Source organism: Salminus brasiliensis, chromosome 8 (assembly GCF_030463535.1).
Source record: "Salminus brasiliensis chromosome 8, fSalBra1.hap2, whole genome shotgun sequence".
NCBI lineage: Eukaryota > Metazoa > Chordata > Actinopteri > Characiformes > Bryconidae > Salminus > Salminus brasiliensis.
This window is the reverse complement of record NC_132885.1, coordinates 3,292,834-3,314,658: the sequence shown is the minus strand read 5'-3', so window position 1 is coordinate 3,314,658 and position 21,825 is coordinate 3,292,834. Positions and strand designations below refer to the sequence as shown.

The 21,825-nt window shown below is 42.5% G+C and overlaps 2 protein-coding genes across 3 annotated transcripts in view; one reads left to right on the top strand and one right to left on the bottom strand.

Moving 5' to 3' along the window:
- Nucleotides 1-10,573, top strand: part of ppp1r1c (protein phosphatase 1, regulatory (inhibitor) subunit 1C) — a 41,462-nt gene extending 30,889 nt beyond the window's left edge. Inside the window, exons 6-7 of one of the 2 annotated variants that reach the window (XM_072684993.1) lie at nucleotides 7,470-7,628; nucleotides 9,880-10,573. In XM_072684993.1, the coding sequence (XP_072541094.1) occupies nucleotides 7,470-7,628; nucleotides 9,880-9,959 (239 nt within the window). In that variant the 3' untranslated portion in view covers nucleotides 9,960-10,573. Of the gene's footprint in view, nucleotides 1-3,076; nucleotides 3,281-4,675; nucleotides 5,017-7,469; nucleotides 7,629-9,879 lie in introns of those variants that run through there. The other variant, XM_072684991.1, reaches the window with a different exon arrangement.
- A 6,943-nt stretch (nucleotides 10,574-17,516) lies between these two features.
- pde1a (phosphodiesterase 1A, calmodulin-dependent) overlaps nucleotides 17,517-21,825 on the bottom strand; it is a 108,226-nt gene continuing 103,917 nt past the window's right edge. Inside the window, exons 13-15 of the mRNA XM_072685399.1 lie at nucleotides 20,652-20,772; nucleotides 19,292-19,461; nucleotides 17,517-18,242 (exon numbers count right to left, since the gene is read on the bottom strand). Coding sequence (XP_072541500.1) covers nucleotides 17,974-18,242; nucleotides 19,292-19,461; nucleotides 20,652-20,772 — 560 coding nt within the window. The 3' untranslated portion in view covers nucleotides 17,517-17,973. The remainder of the gene's footprint in view (nucleotides 18,243-19,291; nucleotides 19,462-20,651; nucleotides 20,773-21,825) is intronic.

Here is a 21,825-nt window from a genome sequence, read left to right as displayed (position 1 = left end):
GGTTCTTCATGGAACCAAAAATGGTTCTTCTATAGCATCACTCAGAGAACCATTTGTAGCACCTTTATGTTTAAGAATGTAATACAGAAGTTGCTGAACAGAGCGGCTAGACCGTAAATTAAGGTAAGCTAATAACTAGGTGACTACGTGAGCATTCAGGCTGTAAATCAAGGCTCACTGTGGTGTTGACGTCTTGGCTAATAGATAAGTTACTAAAGAGATGCTGTGCAGTAATAGCAGAGACGGGGTGGGCAGGCAGCAACGCTGTTCAGCAAAAAACAAAAAGCCTTTAGTGTTGGGTTGGCATGAGTCTAGAGCAAAGCTGCTGAGCACAGGGTGGTGGTGGTGGGGGGTGCAGTGAGTTCATTTACGGTACTTCATTATTAATCAGACCAGATTTGAGTAAGAGAACAGTTTGTTTACCATTCATTTTCACGTTGTAACACACTGTAAAACCTTGTATTTCCATTTATGGCATTTTTCACTTTGACATAATGTGAATCTGTTGTTTTTTTTATATTGTTTCAAAAATCTCAAGATGAATGGACCAATAGAAATGCTCCAAAATGACTGGGAGTAAAATCCTTTTACATTGACTTCCATTGCAAGTTCAGAGGATATTCATGTGCCCTGTAAAGTTGACATTTTGGAGATATAAGGTTTTTGCATGCCACTGATGATGATACATTACATTAATACTATGTACCAGTGGGGGCAGTACCTTCCGAACCCCTCTCTGGGATCTTGCATCAGTCTTCACGCATTCTGTATACAGATTTAAGCCCTGCCTTCTCACCACCACACCTGGTCTATATGTACCTGAATCTAATTAGATGAAACCATTGGTCAATCTGCTTCAGAGTAGCACATGGAAATTGACCACAGCCTACACACAAATCTCTTTTTGAGGGGGGGGGCTGAGTTCCAGTAATCAATAATCAAATCAATCACATACAGCCTGTCAGACACCAGTAGGACTGAACACTGTCCAGTGGAGTTTTTAATGGTGACTTTATTTTATTTATGTATTTTTTCATGATTGTTTGTTTTATGGTGGCATCGCAGTTAAACGCTGTGTAACAGGGTGGTAAACAGGGTGGTAAACAGGGTGGTAAACAGGGTGGTAAAGAGGGAGATGATGATTATGAGCTGAACTGAAATGACGTGATTTGGTCAGATAGGTTATTAAAGCTGTTTATTATTGTTGGTAAATAAGGAAATGTTTATGCACTAATGTTCATTAGCATATCTGCATGACTTTAGCTGTTTAACTCCTCCCACCCTAGGCCTACTTGATGCCTCGGCCACATCCTACCTGTGTGTCCCCAGTGTCCTCTTTTTCGGAAACCAAAATATGGGGATCGTACATTTTCTAGAGCTTTCTCTCTCTCTCGCTCTCTCTCTCTCTCGCTCTCTCTCTCTCTCTCTCTCTCTCTCTCTCTCTCTCTCTGTCTCTGTCTCTCGCTCACTCACTTGCCTGCTCCCTCTCCACCAAGAGCCATCAGTAAGAGGAAGCTCTCAGGCCCTCTGCATAAGAGCCGTGTCGTGTTACAGTGGATTATGGCCCTGTGCTGATATGTAGCCAGGAAATATGCTGCCTTTGTTAAAATGCTATAGCCTGACCGAGCGAGCGACTACACCAGCAGATTCTTCGTCTTCTGCCACGAGTGATCAGATCTTGATGGAATGGGAAAAAAAAGTATTTGGACACCTACACTTTCACACACCGTACCCCATAGGCTGTTGCTCTGAGCTCTACCAGCAGCAGCAGGTCTGGAGCTCTGCTGCAGTTACTGAGTCAGTTGGAGACTTTTCTGCACTCTGCTCTGAGCTCAGCACTCGGCCCTGACCCCGCTCTGTAACTTTACGTGGTCTGACAGACACTCGGTGGACACTGAGCTGCTCTCTGACACTGAGCTGTTCCTCCTAAACTCTTCCACTGTTCAATAATAACACCACTCACAGCTGATGGAGGAAGATCTAGGAGGGAAGGTCTAAATTTCACCAGCTGACTTGTTGTTGTTGGTGCAGCGGTGTCTCCTATTACATACAGAACCACGCTGGAGTTCAGTGAGCTCTTCAGAACCTCCCGTTCTTTCACTGATGTGTGGAAGAAAGACAGACCGCAGGACTAGAGGCTTGATTTTGGGACTTCTGGCTCAGAACCCGAGACTAGTTCCAGTTCTCCAAATGAAAGATGGAGGTGGAGGAGATTAATGTAATCGTCCCCATGTTCTACCGCCACTCATTTTTCCTTTGCTTCCCGTTCTTCTGTTGTTTAATGGTTGATGATAACCTGCATCAGCTTCCCGTAATTGGTCCAAAACGTCAGAACCATCAAAGAACCAGTTTTCACTCAGCAAACCAACCCAGCCATGGTCCGGTTTGATTCGGACCGAGGTCACCTCTTGCTCTTTTGGTCCATTGGTCCAGACGTTGGTCTGAGGCATCCTTTACACCTGCTGTTTTGGTGTGAACCAAACAAGTACACTATATGGACAAAAGTATTTGGACGCCTTCATTGTTTCTTCTAAAATAAAGGGTATTAAAAAGAGTTCTCTGTCTCTACTGTCCAGGGAAGAAGGCTTTCTACCAGATTTTTGAGGAGCATTGCTGTGAGGATTTCATTGCATTCAGCCCTACTTTTTAACTCATCCTAAAAGTACTGAATGGAGCTCCATCATCCATCATTCCAGAGAACACAGTTCTTCCACTGCTCCACAGCTCCTCAATGCTGGGGGACTTTATACCGCTCTACTAGTCCACGCCTGGCATTAGGCAGCATGGTACCAATAGGGTCATGATGTTCATCTGCTCCAGAGAGTCCTATTCTATTGGCAGTAACTCTCTGCAACTTTAAATTCCTGACTTCATTCATTAGAAGGGGTGTCCACAAACATTTGGACAGGTGAACATCACATTGCATTGTCAACTTATCTCCATCCTTCAGGCTCATTTCACGTGGCTGGGGCCTCACCCAGCACCACACCTCACACTCTTATACACTTTGACTCTCCGCTGACAGAACATGTCCACTGTGTGGCGCTCTCTGTGTCTATGTGTTTGTTGAGTGCAGAACTGCAGTTGGTGGTGGAGCAGCACTTTCAGAGGCAAGAGCAGCTGGAGGCGGGGCTTCGTGACAGCCCAGACACGCCCAGTCCAGTCACAGCGCAGCACTATGGCAACGCAGCCCAGTGGGCCAATCACAACTGCCCAGAGCCGAATGGCAATGAGGCTTATGTCAGTTCTGATGCGCAGGCAGGAAGCAGTGAGGCGGGGGGTAAGTCTAGACCGGTGCCGAGCAGATTTTAAAGGGCCCATATGCAACATTTTTCCTTATTTATTTGTTTATTTATTTATTTATTTAAACCCTTATATGCCACTTATGTGGGTACATGTACCAAAACAGTAATAATTCATTTTTGCATTATATTCTTTCATCTTCTTTTATAGAATATAATTTAGCAAGCTGTCTTTATAACTGATATACAGTACTGTGCAAAAGTTTTAGTCCCCTGTGAAGATTAGAGTGATGTCTGCTTATCAGCTCAGTAAATCACTGATATTAGAATAATCGCTAGTAATAACACTCTTACAGAAAGTGGTGGTGGTTCTCCATCACTGTGTTCATCATTAGAACATCTCCAGAGTTCTCCTCTCTCATGGAGTCTAGTATTATTTAGAGTTCTCCTCAGATCAACACCTGGTTTGGTGGTAAATCAGGGCTTAATGATGGTAAATCAGGTGAGCTGCTGCTGCTGCTGCTGCTGCTGATGATGATGATGATGATGGAGTTGATTGAACGCATCCTCCACGCTGTGCTGGCTGGACTGGGGGACGTCCAGGAGAAACCTGGAGGAACCGAGCTCTGTTCTTCAGACTAGCTCACCAACAAGATCTCACTACTTTCTTTCTTCAGAATGAGAAGCTCTAGAATAGTGAGATTAGGGGCCTAAAACCTCTGCACAGTTCTGTAGATGAGCTCTGCTCTGATTGACTGCCCTTCATTGTGACTCATTTTAAAGAACATTTCACTTAAGTATGAATGATAGAGCTAAATTGCTGTGACATCACAACTAAGAGGATATTCAGAATTAGCTTTGCAGCTTCGTTTTCATATATAGTTCATATCTGAATTATGAACACCTGGTAGTTAGAAGCACAATTTAAACTTTAACATGGTTTTATGAGGTGCAGCAAAACCTAACACCAGGAAAAGGTAGGAAATGCTTTTTTTCAATATATGGGCCCTTTAAAGCTCCACCTCACTCACGTAAAATGGACCTACCTTGTGCTTCTTCCACTCACTGGCCACTTTATTAGAAACACCTACCTTGTGCTTCTTCCACTCACTGGCCACTTTATTAGAAAATTGAGCTGTTGAGTCTGGCCCTGTGGGGTTTGGGCTCAGTGACAGCGTGGGTCGCTCTTTACTGTGGTTTTTAGAGGAGCCCCAGTGTGAATCGTGATGAGGGACGTTCACGTTTGTCACAATTTATATACATTTCCCTGACATTGTGGACATTGGTGAGGGTGGTGTGGGACAGACGTAGCTTTGTGATGATGAGGTTGGATGAAGTTGTTTGAAGACTCTGCTGATAAATCTTTCTCTGTCTCTGTCTCTCCTTTACTTTCTTTTACGTTCCCGTGCATTATTTTGTGTGTTCACATGCAGGCGAGTCACCAGAGTCGTCAGAGTGTCGGCAGAAAAACTTGTCCAGTCCTTCGACTATCTCTCGATAACCTTATACCCTGAACTGCCTGGGCTGTATATCTCCTCCTCCTCCTTCTTCTTCTTCTTCTTCTTCTTCTTCTTCTTCACACTTTCTTTCTACTACATCTCTCTTTCTGTATACTTACTAACTGTACTTTTACTTGAAGCCATATCGGAAATAATATTCATATTTAATGAGTCGTTCTGTATCGATTCTGTTTGGGTTCTACAATATGCCTGTTCATAAAGATATACAAAACAAAACAACACACAAACCTTTGTTGTTTTTTTGAATATATTATATTTGAAATCATTTACGCGTACACCCCTGCTGAAGAATCCAGCTCAGGACCAGCTGGTTTGATGGTCAAGGTGGTTGAAAAGCTGGTGCACCCAATGCTTGTAAGCCAGCTGGTTGATGGATTAGCTGGTCTTCCAGCATGAGCAACCTGGCTAAGCTATTCATCAAGTTGTTTATATTGGTTGACTGGTCTGGTAAAGCTGGTCATGCTGGAGGACCAGTCGAAAACTAGGTGCTACCAAGAATTCTTTAAGGGATTCCACAGAAGAACCACTTTGGGTTCCATAAGACAGTCAATTGACCCACCCATTCGTAGCTCCCTCTAGCTCAATGTCTCCTCCTCCTCCGATACACCACCTCTTTTCAAACTGCTGCCAATGCGGCATCACCAGGAGGCCAACACGCTCTGAGGAAAGCGCCGGGTCCCCAGCTCCACCTCACCAGCTAACAGCCGCCGGTGCCGGCCAACATCGCTTAAGAGTGGCGAGGGGAGTGAGCGCCAGATTGCAGCCAACTCTGCTCTCTTGGACTTAACGGCATGGCTCAGTATTTTAAACTCGTGACCCCTGGACCATAGTGGTAGCGCATTAGAACGTGGTTCTTCTGTGGTTCTTCTGTGGTTCTTCAAAAATCCTTTGCAGCACCTTAATTTTGAAGAGAGGCATCAACCGCCTTGATCATGATGGTCATGCTGGTCATGCTGGTCAACTACCTTGGATATGCTGGTTGACTAGCTTGGTCAGAAGGGTCATGCTGGTCACACTAGCAAAGCCACCAACCTCAAACTCTAATCATCATCACCAACCTGTGCGGTCAGGAGCTAACCATTTTTACCAGTTTGAGCTGGCCAGGTTGTTTTGGTCAGCAGGGATCTATGGTATGGAAACACTGGCAGCATATTTTCTGGCCCAGTCAGACGGGCTGTAATGATTTGTGTGTGCGGGATTCTGGCTTTATTTATGTAATGATGTTTCAGAGAACTTCAGAGAAAGAAATAAAGGTGATTTTTCAAGCTTGAAATGAGAAAGCTTGTGGAGTGTGTGGTGTTTCTTTTGCTTTCCTGTGGTCACGCTGTTCTCCCTGAGCCTCAGACTCCCACGGATTTCATGCTGTCGTGATTCTCTGGAAGCAACCGACGTAAGGATAGAAACTCTTGGATAACACACTCCTCTCTAAGAGTGTGTTATGCTCTGTGCCCTTCATTGCAGGATTACAGTCTCTGCACTGGGGATTTTAGCATCTTTCCTGTGCTAACGCACCTGATTCATCTTACCTAATGATACGTCACAGTTTCTTTAATGAGGCTGGTGTGACAGTTCGGTCACCTCACTTCCCTCAAATCTAGTCCATCAACCAAGACATGCTTGCTGTCTGACGTTTGCTGAAGTTGCTCAAGGCTAAAGTGTCTAGCAAGTAGTAGAAGCGTATGTTCCAGCAAGTAGCATGGTGCTAACAGCAGTGGGAGGGTGACCACATGCTTCCTCCTAAACATGAGAAGCTTCACCACCGTCCTTTCAAACAGATTCTGATTCAGTGGTCTCCAACCATGCTGTTTCAGGCGAGAGAGCAGGTCGACCCTGCTCCTAAAGATCTAATTACTGCCTTCAGAAGAGCTTGACTGGCCGGTTAGGGTGTGTTAGATGGGTGCTAGATGGGCTGGAGTTGAAAACTGCAGGAAAGAAGCTCAGGAAGGAGAGAGGATGGAGGTCACTGGAGCTAACTGCCAGTTCTGTAAGGTTTAGGTAACAGGCCCCTGTGCTGGCTAGCATGGTCCCGAGTAAACAACGGTAAGTTATAGGTATAGTCCTAGCCACCCATAGAGAGCAAGGCCTGAGTGTACTGCTTTCTGGGACCTTGGATGGCTGTAGGTTCGAACTTATTAATTTCCCAGCAATAGGGTCAATGTTTAGATGATTGCGCCACTCAGGAGCCCCCTTCTGGCCATGTTGATAAATAACAGGGAGTCATACGGTGCCAGAACCCACATCAGCAAGTCTGTGAGAGATTGCTGAGCACCTCCACATGGCTTGTAAATGTGCATATTGAACTTTTATTGAATATTAAATTCTACTAAAAAATATTTATTTAAATTGCCGATACCAGAGCCAGGGTTATGGGGTGGGGCTCTAAAGGGTCTCTAAAGGATAGAACCATAGTATAGACCCTTTGTACATATGACCCTTGTACCAACCCTTACGTCTTCTCCTCCCCCCCATCGCAAGCGACCTGTCAAGCCTCTCAACCAATGCTTCTAGAAGCCTGCGGACGCCAGACAGCCCTGTTCTTTTGGCTGTGCTTCTCCACAGGGTATGGGCAAGCAGTTTGTGCATTTGCACATCTGTGCCAGAGAAGGGTCCAACTCAAATTAGGCGTCCACAAACATTTGGACATATAGTGTGTCTAGACTGACGGAGTCGAGCTGAATAGTTCACGCTGTTGTGTACACTCCTGCAGGTAGAGAGCACTCAGACACACAGAGATCCAGTCAGGAGGAGAGTCTTCACCCTCAGAAGCTCTCCCACTCTCACCTGGACACACTTTCAGAGGAGCCGGCAGACGCCCCGCCCCGACGCAAAGACACACCCTACCAGCAGGTGCCGCCGTTCACCACAGGTACGACCCCACACTCGCCTTTCTCTCAGTTACTGAAAAATAGTCAGATCTTGACAAATCCTAACTTCCAGGGGTTATACAATTGCATCTGTAGATAGACTAAAAGGACAAAAGTATTGGGACACCTGCTCATTGGCTGTTTCTTCTGAATCAAGGGCATTAAAAAGAGATTCTCCAGCTTTTGTTGGAATAACTGTCTCTACTGTCCAGGGAAGAAGGCTTTCTGCTAGATTTTGAAAGAGCATTGCTGTGAGGATTTGATTGACCTCATCCCATATCATTAGAGTCCTAGTTTCTTTCCTTTTTAAATTATGAGCCAATTAACCCACCCATTTCCTTCCTGATATTATAAGGGTGAGGGTAAGCACATGTCTCCTCCAATACATGTGATGTCAGCCAGCATCACTCAGTAGCCAGCGGATTCAGAGGACAGCCAGATCCCTAGCTCAGCCATCAGAGGTCTGAGAGAGAGAGCAAGGCCAATTGTGCTCATTTAGGCTCTGGCTGCTGATGGCGAAGCAGCAAGACCTGGGATCCCCTTGCCATGGTGTCAGGATCTTTGTCTGCTGACCCACTCTGAGCCCAGAGAGTCATATTCTATTGACAGTACTTCTCTACAGGGCGTAGACAAGCTGTGTGTGTGCATTTACACATCTGGGTCAGCAAAAAAAGTATTTGGACACTTTTGGACACCTGTTTCTTCTGAAATCAAGGGTAACTGCCTCTACTGTCCAGTGTCTAGGTTTTAGAAGAGCATTGCAGTGAGGATTTAATTGCATTCAGCAACAAGAGTGCCATTCGTAATTCCAGAGAACACAGCTTAATGCAAGCGGGGCTTTGTACCCCTCTAGCCCACACCTGGCATTAGGCAGCATGGTGCCTATAGCTGTTTGCATGTGTGTGCATTTACACATCTGTGTCTGCAATAGGTGCAATGTAAAGTAGCTGAATGCGTTCATTGGAAGGGGTGTCCACAAACATTTGACATATTTTTAATGTTATACAATCCCAGAACCCACAGATGGGGCTGGTCAATCACTGCACAGTTCTATACCTTTAGATTAAGTCCATTTGTTTGCATTGTAGTTACTGTAGGTACAGAATAATACGGCTATACTGATTCACTGTTAATTTGTTTTCTAATTAATTGCATGTGCAGACTATCCTGACATGTTTGAGTCTGCATTTCTGATGTTTTCTGTTTCTTCTGATGCCAAAAATGTCAAAATATGCCAAAACATTATTCTTTCTTCTTAATACACACAACAAATACCATCAAATCCAATCCAAATTCATAATAAAACCTCTACTAATACCATAACTATGTGTGCAGCGCATGCATAAATAGCATTAGCAGGCAGAGGGCGCTGTTGCATTAGAAACACTGTACATGAACATATCTTGGCTGTCCAGTGGACCCTGGGACTGCTGGGCCCACATCTTTAAGTGATGTCTCCCTGGCCTACTCCTCAGTGAACTCCTGCACCGCAGCTTCTAGCAACATCCTGCTCTAAGACCCCGCTAATCACTCCTCAGTTAAAAGGTCTAATGGAAGGAAGGGCAACCGGTGAACCAGCGACAGGGTCATGGATGCTCATGGGGGTCCCACCTCATGACTTACAGAACATTTGGTGTCAATCGCCACAGGACTCCTTCAGAGTCAGGGCCGGCCCAAGCTTTTATGGGGCCCTAAGCATTTTTTTATTTGCCCCCCCCATACCACCACCTCAGCACCAGATGCTTCAGCACCTCAGCACCAGATGGGGCAGTGGTGGCTCAGCGGTTAGAGCGCCGGGATATCGATAACAGGGTTGTGGGTTCGATTCCCGGGCTCGGCAAGTTGCCACTGTTGGGTCCTTGAGCAAGGCCCTTTACCCTCTCTGCTCCCCGGGCGCTGGAGTTGGCTGCCCACCGCTCTGGGTGTGTGTGTACTCACTGCCCCTAACACGTGTGTGTGTGTGAGTGTGTGTTCACTACCAGATGGGTTAAATGCGGAGGACACATTTCGCTGTACAGTGTACAGTGACAAATACGTGCACCTTTACCTTTTTTCATCATTTCATAGGGAGAGAGATATTGTACGCTGAAGCGCCCGGGCCTTTATCCACCACCCAAGCTGCGCATATCTGCATTTACCCAACGTGAGGTGGCGTGAGGGGGGCCTGCACAAGATTAGGCTGCTGGTTTTAATGTTATGGCTGAAAGGATGCGTATAAAACCTCCCTGCTGTCCACAATCCTCTCTGTTTCAGGAGTGAAGACGATGATGGGCCAGATGGAGTCTTCTTCAGCATTCCAGGAGGACGAGGAGAGAGAGGCGCAGGCCGAGTGACACCTGCAGAGAATGAAGCAGGAAGCAGGTGACTGAAGATGTTTGGAGCCGCCTGTCTTCTTAATGACTCCCGCGTCTTTCCTGAGTTTTTACAGTGGGGTGAAGCTCTGAGACTGGCAGCGAGGTTCTGATTTACACCTTGGGATGTACTCTGATATTGTTTTCCTTCGTATTAACTTTCAGATTAGTGTTTTTCTCTCTGTGTCTCGTGTTTCCAGTGTCTTACATCCCCATGAACTGTTTAGAACAGCTATACATCACAGCAATAATTTTGGTTAGTGCTCAAATCAGTCAAATCAGTGGAAAATGCTGTATTTTTGTAGTCCTGCCTGTTTTGTATTGAGAAGAAGAAGCTGCAGCTCTTGGATTGAGAGCTCCATATCCACACCAGCATGGCCTTTTACACTACATCAGTTTATATTATCTATAAACAAACAAACAAACAAATAAACAAACAAACAAAAAACATATACCTGCTACTACATGCTGGTGGAACTTTATTTGAGAGGCAACAGAGCAAACCTGAGAGCTGAGGACGTCCTGTATTTTTCTGCTGTTGCTTAAAATTGCCACTTTTGTCTTTAATTTAACCCTTTACTGCATGGATTATGAAATGCACATGAAAATGAACTGAATTCATTACAAAATAAATAAATAAATAATGCGGCTGCCTTGTGTTTTGTTGCCGTGTGGCGGCCGCGTGTGCTGATGGGGGTAAACACGTGGCACTGTAAGAAATAAGGGTTTTATTTGTGGTTATTTAGTGGAACCAATCTCGAAAAGGTTCCTTAGCATGGTCCCGACTAAACGAAGGAAAGAGAGGATGCTCCTAGCCACCCACAGAGAGCAAGGCCTGAGTGTACTGCTTTCTGGGACCTTGGATGGCTGTAGGTTCGAACTTATTAATTTCCCAGCAATAGGGTCAATGTTTAGATGATTGCGCCACTCAGGAGCCCCCTTCTGGCCATGTTGATAAATAACAGGGAGTCATACGGTGTCAGAAACCACATCAGCCGATACCAGAGCCAGGGTTAGGGGGCTGGGCAGCCTGGTCTCTGAAGGATAGTAGTTTTTTATGGTATTTTGACTGATGTCTGTAGTGGAACCAATCTTGAAAAGGTTCCACACACAAGAACCATCTACAAGCACTTGTCCATCATGAGCCCAGTTCACATGGGATTCATTTTCCATGGGGTGGTGGGGTAAAGTAACCATTACCACAGTTCCTCAGTGGTTTACGCCCCGTCCGAATGCGCTGTGCCAGTCATTTTTACGGACTCTTCGTTCCCGCGTCAGTAAAGATTCCAGTGCCTTACCTTCTGTCAAACAATCTGTAAAAATAACCTCGGGTTATCTTAATTCTGTGCAGATATTGTAATCATGTACCTATTCCATCCTATCCTGTTACGTTATGCATTTTTCTGAAGTATGGAGATGCTGGAGGAGGCCTGTAGTTCCATCATGCATGGCAAACCTCAGTCCAGTCCAGAAGACGAGCCAAAGGACTCCCCAGCTTTAGGCAGCTTTAGGCTTTAAGTCATAATAAGCGTAGCTTATAGCCTACATACTCAGCATACATATGACTGAGACAAAAATATCCTCCGCATTTAACCCATCTGTAGTAGTGAACACACACACACACACACTAGTGCACTAGGGGCAGTCAGTACACACACACCCAGAGCGGTGGGCAGCCAACTCAAGCTCCCGGGGAGCAGAGAGGGTAAAGGGCCCAACAGTGGCAGCTTGCTGAGCCCGGGAATCGAACCCACAACCTTGTTATTGATAGCCCGGATCTCTAACCGCTGAGCCACCACTGCCCCAGTTACTCCAACAAAACTGTCTCAGCATAAATGACTGAGATGGGCGTGGCTACTCGATTTACGTGCTACTGTCACCTCCAAAAAACGTGATGATGACCAGCCTTATAATCCACTAATAATGGACTTTCAGTGTGAAAATTAGCAGCTACATGTTCATAACATGTATGTAGGCTATAAGCTACGCTAATGATGACTTAAAGCCTGAAGCTGCTTAAAGCTTGGGGAGTCCTTTGGCTCGTCTTCTGGACTGGACTGAGGTTTGCCTTGCATAATGGAACTACATGCCTCCTTGAGCGCCTCCATACTTGAGAAAAAAACAAAACAAAACTGGAGAATCTCTTTTTAATGCCCTTGATTTCAGAAGAAACAGCCAATGAGCAGGTGTCCCAATACTTTTGTCCATCTAGTGTGTCTACAGATGCATTTGTTTAACCCATGGAAGTTAGGATTTGTCAAGATCTGACTATTTTTCAGTGTTTATCCCGTATGTAGAATTACAGTACCCCACCTCCCCATCTGAAACTAACCCGTCCAAAAAGAGCTACCCTGCTTAAATGACAGTCGGGTTCTACGTAGAGCCATTGTCTTTACTAAAGAACCCTTGAAGAGCTCAAGAGCTCTTAAACAGAACGCTGGACACTTTGGTCAACCAGCCTTAAAAAATAAGAAAGTGCATCATGACGATACACGTAAATCTGCTTATTGGAATCTGAATTTATATAAAATGAGTAATTGAACTAATTAAATAATCAATGTGTGTCCCATCACTGTTGCCATAAGACCCCTAGCCCCTAAACGTCCTACAGATTGGGTTTTAGCCATTTCCTGAAGTCTTGAAGCATAGATTTTGATGTATACACACACACACACATTCGGAAACCAGGCCTCTACATGTGTTGTGTGGGTGAAAGACACTGACGGGCAGGCGTGTGAATAATAAAAAAAAGGTGGTTAAGCTAAAATGACGAGGAATCCAATGAATCCACCAAGGCCTGGAAGAACCCCTGATCTCACTGAAATGACTGATCTTACATTGGGTTTAGTTTTCATAGCCGTGATGATATTTTTAATTCAGATGTTTTAGAAATGTTCGGCAGCCCCCTGGTGAAGAGTGTGCGCTGCATAAACACTGAGATGAACTGGTGAAAAGGACTGGGATATTTCCGGGCCGCAGTTTTACAGCCGCCGGTGGTGTTAAAATGTGTTTAGCAGAATCTTCCTAGCAGATGGTCGACAGCCTGATCTGTTTAAGAAGTAATAAAGTGTGCTGTGCTCCGAATGTTGTCCTTCATGAGTCCTTTATTTCTGCAGATATGAATGTATAAGTACTGCATGTTAGAATGTGTGTATGTAACTATGCAGCTGTGTTGCTGAGGTCAGATGTATAGCCCCACGTTATATGGAGTGCCTGTACTAACTGTGTGATTACGCAGTAACAGCCTGTGCAGTAACAGTGTAACTGCTGGTGAGGTGTTCACTGTTACAAATGGAGTACAGTAGGACAGCGTGTGTAAATATGCACTTTTACCAACTTCAGTTTTGACTCATGTAATTACACAAGTGTCTGAACTATACAGTATCCTTGATTATTGAGTATATAGAATGAATTACTGAGTGTTTACTATGAATTATGAATTTCTCAGTATCTAGTAAGAACTAGTCAGCAACTACTGGGAATTATTCAGTATCCACCATGAATTGTTCAGCATCCACTATGATTTATTTAGGATTCACTATGAATTATTCAGTATTTACTATAAATTGTTCACTATATACTAAGAATTGTTTAGGATCCACTATGAATTGTTCATTATCCACTATGAATTAATCAGTATCCACTATGACATATTCAGTATCTACTATGAACTCAATATCCACTATGAATTACTCAGTATCCACTATGAATTAATCAGTATTTACTATGAATTGTTAAGGATCCACTATGAATTACTCAGTAACCACTATTAATTACTCAGTATCCACTATGAATTATTCAGTATCCACTATGAATTACTCAGTATCCACTATGAATTACTCAGTACCCACTATGAGTTAATCAGTATTCACTATGATTTACTCAGTATCCACTATGAATTAATAAGTATCCACTATGACGTATTCAGTATCTACTATGAACTCAATATCCACTATAAATTACTCAGTATCCACTATGAATTAATCAGTATTTACTATGAATTGTTAAGGATCCACTATGAATTACTCAGTAACCACTATTAATTACTCAGTATCCACTATGAATTATTTAGTATCCACTATGAATTACTCAGTATCCACTATGAATTAATCTGTATTTACTATGAATTGTTAAGGATCCACTATGAATTACTCAGTAACCACTATTAATTACTCAGTATCCACTATGAATTATTCAGTATCCACTATGAATTACTCAGTATCCACTATGAATTACTCAGTACCCACTATGAGTTAATCAGTATTCACTATGATTTACTCAGTATCCACTATGAATTAATAAGTATCCACTATGACGTATTCAGTATCTACTATGAACTCAATATCCACTATGAATTACTCAGTATCCACTATGAATTAATCAGTATTTACTATGAATTGTTAAGGATCCACTATGAATTACTCAGTAACCACTATTAATTACTCAGTATCCACTATGAATTATTTAGTATCCACTATGAATTACTCAGTATCCACTATGAATTAATCTGTATTTACTATGAATTGTTAAGGATCCACTATGAATTACTCAGTAACCACTATTAATTACTCAGTATCCACTATGAATTACTCAGTATCCACTATGAATTATTCAGTATCCACTATGACTTATTCAGTATCTACTATGAACTCAATATCCACTATGAATTACTCAGTATCCACTATGATTTAATCAGTATTTACTATGAATTGTTGAGGATCCACTATGACGTATTCAGTATCTATTATGAACTCAATATCCACTATGAATTACTGTTTACTATGAATCACTGTTTATCATCCACAAGAGAGATTCTTGCCGGCAAAACGTGCCGTCAATCAGCTGTGGAGAGGCAGCTGTGGAGAGGCAGCAATGGAGAGGCAGCAATGGAGAGGCAGCTGCTGTGGAGAGGCAGCTGTGGAGAGGCAGCCTATTCCAAAAATGTTTCTTTTAAAATATTGGAATCAGTTTATTTGGTATCATTTGGTTTTAATTTATTGTAATAATAATAATAATAAGAAGAAGAAAAATCCAAGTTCGATCCGGATATGAAACGGATGTTAAATGGAGGGTGTAAACACACCCAGGACGCAACTGGATCACGCAAACCACATTTGGAGGAGATTGGTGGCGGATCTCGACCACATTGTGAAATAGAGTGCTGTTTCCAGCTCTCGATGCAAGCGGAAATCACTATGAATTACTTAGTATCCACTATGAATTAATCAGTATTTACTATGAATTGTTGAGGATCCACTATGAATTGCTCAGTAACCACTATTAATTACTCAGCATCCACTATGAATTACTCAGTATCCACTATGATTTATTTAGGATACACTATGAATTATTCAATATTTACTATCAATTATTTAGTATCTACTTTAAATTATTAAATTTCTTGTATGAATATTAAGGATCATGTAATTAGTTTGTGTCATTTAACAGCATGTTCTCTCCTGTTTGGTTTTATATATGTAATAAGATGAGGGTAACTGTAGTTATAAGAACCGGTGCTGTTTCTGCTACAGTATTGAGATACACTTGTGTAATTACATGAGTCAAAACTGAAGCTGATAAATGTGTATATTTACACAAGCTGTCCTACTGTACTCCATCTGTAACTGTGAACACCTCACTGTTACTGCATAGGCACACAGTTATTATAATGTGAGGCCAATAAAGCCTTACATCAATCTAAGATACTAAGATTACAGACAATTAAAAAATGTAATAAAGTCCTGTGATATGTGCAATTAATAACTGCTGCTCGTATTACACTATTGGTCAGCACTATGAAACTGCTATGACGGGAAATATGCATTGTATCAATATGCCTATTTTTCTGGTTTTTACCTGTATGTATGAGGTTGTCTACACCTGGCACAGTGTTTTTTGGTGATTGGCTCGCAATTGGATTTCACTTGATTGCATAAAAACAGTCAGGGGTAAAAAACACTGCGAGGACGCATTCGGGTCCACCATCTATTTTTTTTACATTTGTCAATTTGTTCCCTTTTGTTCCCAGTTTGGATCTGCGAGTTAACCCCACCCATCCGTAGCCCCCCACACCCTTAGCACTAGCAGTGTTCAAGATGGTCTGTGCTTTTTTTTTTTTTTTTTAATGACTGTGACTAGTGGCGTATACCTCTGGGTATTTGCCCACTTCGTTGATCAGCTTCTCCTTATTTATCATCCACAAGAGAGATTCTTGCCGGCAAAACGTGCCGTCAATCAGCTGTGGAGAGGCAGCTGTGGAGAGGCAGCAATGGAGAGGCAGCAATGGAGAGGCAGCTGCTGTGGAGAGGCAGCTGTGGAGAGGCAGCCTATTCCAAAAATGTTTCTTTTAAAATATTGGAATCAGTTTATTTGGTATCATTTGGTTTTAATTTATTGTAATAATAATAATAAGAAGAAGAAGAAAAATCCAAGTTCGATCCGGATATGAAACGGATGTTAAATGGAGGGTGTAAACACACCCAGGACGCAACTGGATCACGCAAACCACATTTGGAGGAGATTGGTGGCGGATCTCGACCACATTGTGAAATAGAGTGCTGTTTCCAGCTCTCGATGCAAGCGGAAATCCATTTCTGGGAAACAAGTTTTAGCAACAAGTGTGAACAGAATCCAGCAAAAGTAGAACCAGACTGGATCCGGATATAAAACGGATGTTAATGCCGGGTTTAAACAGACTCAAAAATCCCGGTGTAAACACACCCATGGCGTAACTGGATCCCTCAAATCACAGGTGTCTCAGAGGTGGTCGGAGACGGGTCTCGACCACACTGTGTAATAGAGTAGCGTTTCCAGGTCTGGGTGCAGATAGGCAAGTGCAAATCCAGATACTCTTCGGATATGAAATGCGTGCAAAGGCTGGGTGTAAACACACCGAGGATGCAATTGTGATCACATTACAGCTGGATCACTCAAGCCACATTCAGAGGTGGTCGGAGACGGATTGTGTAAGAGTGGCATTTCCAGGTCTGGATGCAAGCGGAAATCCATTTCTGGGAAACAGGTTTTAGCAACAAGTGTGAACAGAATCCAGCAAAAGTAGAACCAGATTGGATCCGGATATTAAACGAATGTTAATGCCGGGTGTAAACACACCCAGGACGTAACTAGGTCCCTCGACCACACTGTGTATTAGAGTGGCGTATCCAGCTCTGGACGCAAGCGGAAATCCATTTCTGGGAAACGGGTTTTAGTAACAAGTGTGAACAGAAGTAGATCCGGATACGAACCGGATATGAAATGTGTTTAAATGCCAAGTGTAACCAGGTTTTGGATGTACCCAGTAACTGTCTTGCCAGCGTCCACATGGTTGCTTTGATGTGCACATAAAAGCAACTCATCAAAGCAAAGATCTTAAGATCTTAAGATGCAAAAAGCTGAATTCAGCCCTGAAGATGAACTCTTCACTAAGCCCGTGTTCCAGAATGCAAGTGTTTCTGATCGTCTCGCCTTCATCCTTCTGCCTGCCGTGTCATTACGTATCCATGGCAACAGGTGGGAAATAATGTGAAAACGAACCAATTGTGGCTTAAAGGGGAGCAGACCCATCTTTAATAAATAACCGTTACAAATGACTGAAAAAGAAAAGGAAAAAAAAAACCCAGAAAAAAGCAAATTTACAAAAATAAAGAACTTAATAGAGAAAAGAGAGGAGGGTGCGAAGAGAGGCAGCGCTGCATTTCGGATGCTTGGCTTTGGATTCTTCCGCACGAGGGTCAGCCGAGCTCTTTCTCCTGCAGAAGCGAAGTTGCCATGACGATGCGCATTCCACCGTCTCTATGACGATGCTTGCTGTCATGGACACAGGAAATCAGAAAAAAAAAACCTCGGCCGCTGTGGCGACTCGCCCTCCAAGGAGGAGTTCCGAGGATACAGTAGCGTTACAATACAATGGGCACAGTGCTATGTACATCACCCATACTGGCCACAGTACGCACACACAGTGTCAGGCGCCCAGGCGTGTCTCCGAACTGTCCCTTCAAGCTGTTTTTCCATTCCACGGCAGAGGCTGCTGGCCGTCCGGGCTGGCCTCCGGCGAGCCGTCGCCCGGATCGTCCCCGGGCGACCTGGAGCTGTGCTCTAGAGAGTCCAGAGAGGAGTGCAGGGAGTGTGTGTTGTTCAGTTCGTTCAGGGCCTTTGACTCCGAGTCGTGACTCACTCTGGCTGGACTGTGGATCAGAGTGACGTCGGCTTTCCGGGGAGATTCATCACACTCTGAGCGCTGCTCACGCTCCTTACTGGCCAGTTCTGGAGACATGAGAGAGAGAGAGAGAGAGAGACATTAGAATAAATAATATTAGAATGAACCCAAATAAACATAAAGTCAGTGGTCAGTGAGAGTGTCTACCTGTAATTAACTCTATATAACATTAGAATAAACCCAAATAAACATAAAGTCAGTGGTCAGTGAGAGTGTCTACCTGTAATTAACTCTATATAACATTAGAATAAACCCAAATAAACATAAAGTCAGTGATCAGTGAGAGTGTCTACCTGTAATTAACTCTATATAACATCAGAATAAACCCAAATAAACATAAAGTCAGTGGTCAGTGAGAGTGTCTACCTGTAATTAACTCTATATAACATCAGAATAAACCCAAATAAACATAAAGTCAGTGGTCAGTGAGAGTGTCTACCTGTAATTAACTCTATATAACATCAGAATAAACCCAAATAAACATAAAGTCAGTGGTCAGTGAGAGTGTCTACCTGTAATTAACTCTATATAACATTAGAATAAACCCAAATAAACATAAAGTCAGTGGTCAGTGAGAGTGTCTACCTGTAATTAACTCTATATAACATTAGAATAAACCCAAATAAACATAAAGTCAGTGGTCAGTGAGAGTGTCTACCTGTAATTATCTCTATATAACATTAGAATAAACCCAAATAGACATAAAGTCAGTGGTCAATGAGAGTGTCTACCTGTAATTAACTCTATATAACATTAGAATAAACCCAAATAAACATAAAGTCAGTGGTCAGTGAGAGTGTCTACCTGTAATTAACTCTATATAATATTAGAATAAACCCAAATAAACATAAAGTCAGTGGTCAGTGAGAGTGTCTACCTGTGGTGATTAGTGAGGCAGCACTTATCATCAACCTCTGACCTGATTTACAGTAGGTCATATAATAGCAGAATATATTTCCTTATTTACAGTGATGGAAACAGAGTGGCATGAAGTATCAAATCTCATATTCATACTCAAAATCTCTCTCTCTCTCTCTCTCAAACACACACACACACACACACACACACACACACACACACACACACACACACACACCTTGAACAGAAAGCTCCTTCCAGCGCTCCTTGTTGCTCTGGATGACCTCGGCAAGTGTGTGCCGGACCCGTTTGAGGTCAATGCCGGCGAGGGAATAGTCGGTGCCGCAGTCTCTCTCACTGTGTCTCTGAACTGACTCCACCACTGCAGTGGAACCACGGCCTGTCAAACTGATACACACACGTGAGTTAACCCTCGGAACCCTGATAGGCTGTGTGTGTTCCCCACTCTCATAACTACACATCTCACACATTTAGATTCATAAAGGGTACTTAATAATTCATATTATTGAATAATTCATAATAGATACTGAATAACTTATACTAGACATTAAATAATTCATACTAGCTACTAACTTACTTATACTATATAATAAATAACTTATACTAGATACTCAATAATTTATACTAGACATTGAATAATTTATACTAGATACTGAATAATTCAAAATAGATACTGAACAATTTGTACTGGACACTGAATAATTCATACTAGATACTGAATAATTTATACTAGACATTGAATAATTCATAGTAGATACTGAATAATTTATACTAGACATTAAATAATTCATAGTAGATACTGAATAATTTATACTAGACATTGAATAATTCATAGTAGATACTGAATAATTTATACTAGACATTAAATAATTCATAGTAGATACTGAATAATTTATACTAGACATTGAATAATTCATAGTAGATACTGAATAATTTATACTAGACATTGAATAATTCATACTATACTAAATAACTCATACCAGACACTGGACTGTTCATACTATATACTCAATAATAAATACTAGATACTCAATAATTAATACTAGATACTAATCATTAATAGTAGATACTGAATAATTTATACTAGATACTGGATGATTTACACAAGATACTTAATAATTCATACTAGATACTAATAATTCATAGTAGACACCGAATAATTCATAGTAAATACTGAATAGTTGTTTTAGTAGTTCTAGAGATTTCATGCTAAATACTGAATAATTCATAGTGGATTTGTGACAGTTTGTATTAGATACTAAGCAACTTAGTTAGATATTGAATAGTTTGCTGGAGTAACCTGTGCCTGTCTGAAAATGTGACTCCCTACAGAGTGACAGAATAGTTTGAGCATTTGTGAATCAGTGCAGCACTGATGTGTAACACTGTCACAACACAGCCTGAATCCTAATGGGACTGTTTTCATTTCTCTTACCCAGATTTAAAAGCCCCTCAGTCCCCCTGACTCCTCTTTAAACACCGAGATCTTTGGGATAATTCATGCAAACATCTGAAAAGCCTCACATGGGGGAAGAAAGGCAGACAGGATGAATAAACACTGATCTGCTGGAGTTTACCTTGACCTGCGGACGCCAGAGCTGCCCGATTTTAAAGCTTCCTCTATGAGAGGAGTGATTATCTTCTCTGTGGTGTCCACAAGGACAGAGAACGTGGGCTCCACTATGAAGTCAATGAAGCCTTCAGGAGAAAAGGATGGAGAATGAAAGCTTACATTAAAATCAGAGCAGGGTAAAAATGGGTGTGTTGTCACTCATGGCTGATTGAACTGGTCCTTATTATAAACAGGGATCATACTAATCAACAGGTCAACTGTGTGAAACAGCACAACCTCATGGTGGCAGTATAGAGCTGTCGACAGGTTTACAACCAGCAGAATTAGCTTGGGAAACACAATGAAAAAGAAAAGAAGTGTGTGTGTGTGTGTGTGTTTATTACAGTTTGGACTGGGCTTAGAAAATGCATTTCGATTCTTTTATACAGTATATGGACAAAAGTATTGGGACACCTTTCTTCACCTTTATTGTTTCTTCTGAAATCAAGAGTATCAAAAAGAGCTTCTCCTGCTTTTGTTGGAGTAACTGTCTCTACTGTCCAGGGAAGAAGGATTTCTACTAGATTTTGTCGGAGCATTGCTGTGAGGATTTGACTGCATTCAACAACAAGAGTGTTAGTGAGGTCAGGATGTTGGATGATCTCTTCATCCCCAACCCCCCAAATCTTCCCAAAAGTACTGGATGGAGCTCCACCATCCATCATTCCAGAGATCACAGTTCTTCCACTGCTCCACAGCTCAATGCTGGGGGGCTTTACACCCCTCTACTAGCCCATGGGAGCATGGTGCCAATAGGTTCGTGAGGCTGAGGCCATCTGCTCCAGAGAGTCCTATTCTATTGGCAGTACTTCTCAACAGGTACTAGACAAGCTGTGTGTGTGTGTGGTGTGTGTGTGTGTGTATATGCACAAGTTGTGTCAGCAATGGGTGCAACTTTAAGTAGCTGAATATATATATACATTTTAAGAGGGTGTCCACAAACATTTGGACACATAGTGTATATATATATATATAATAACAACTTTACAGGAGAGGGAAAACCTTCTTAGCTTTCATTGGATGTCATGGGACACACTGTGTGTACAACCTCATCTCCACATTTTTTCTTATTTGTGTGTGTGTGTGTGTGAGTGAGAAAGAGAGAGACAGAGAGACAGAGAGAGAGAGAGAGAGAGAGA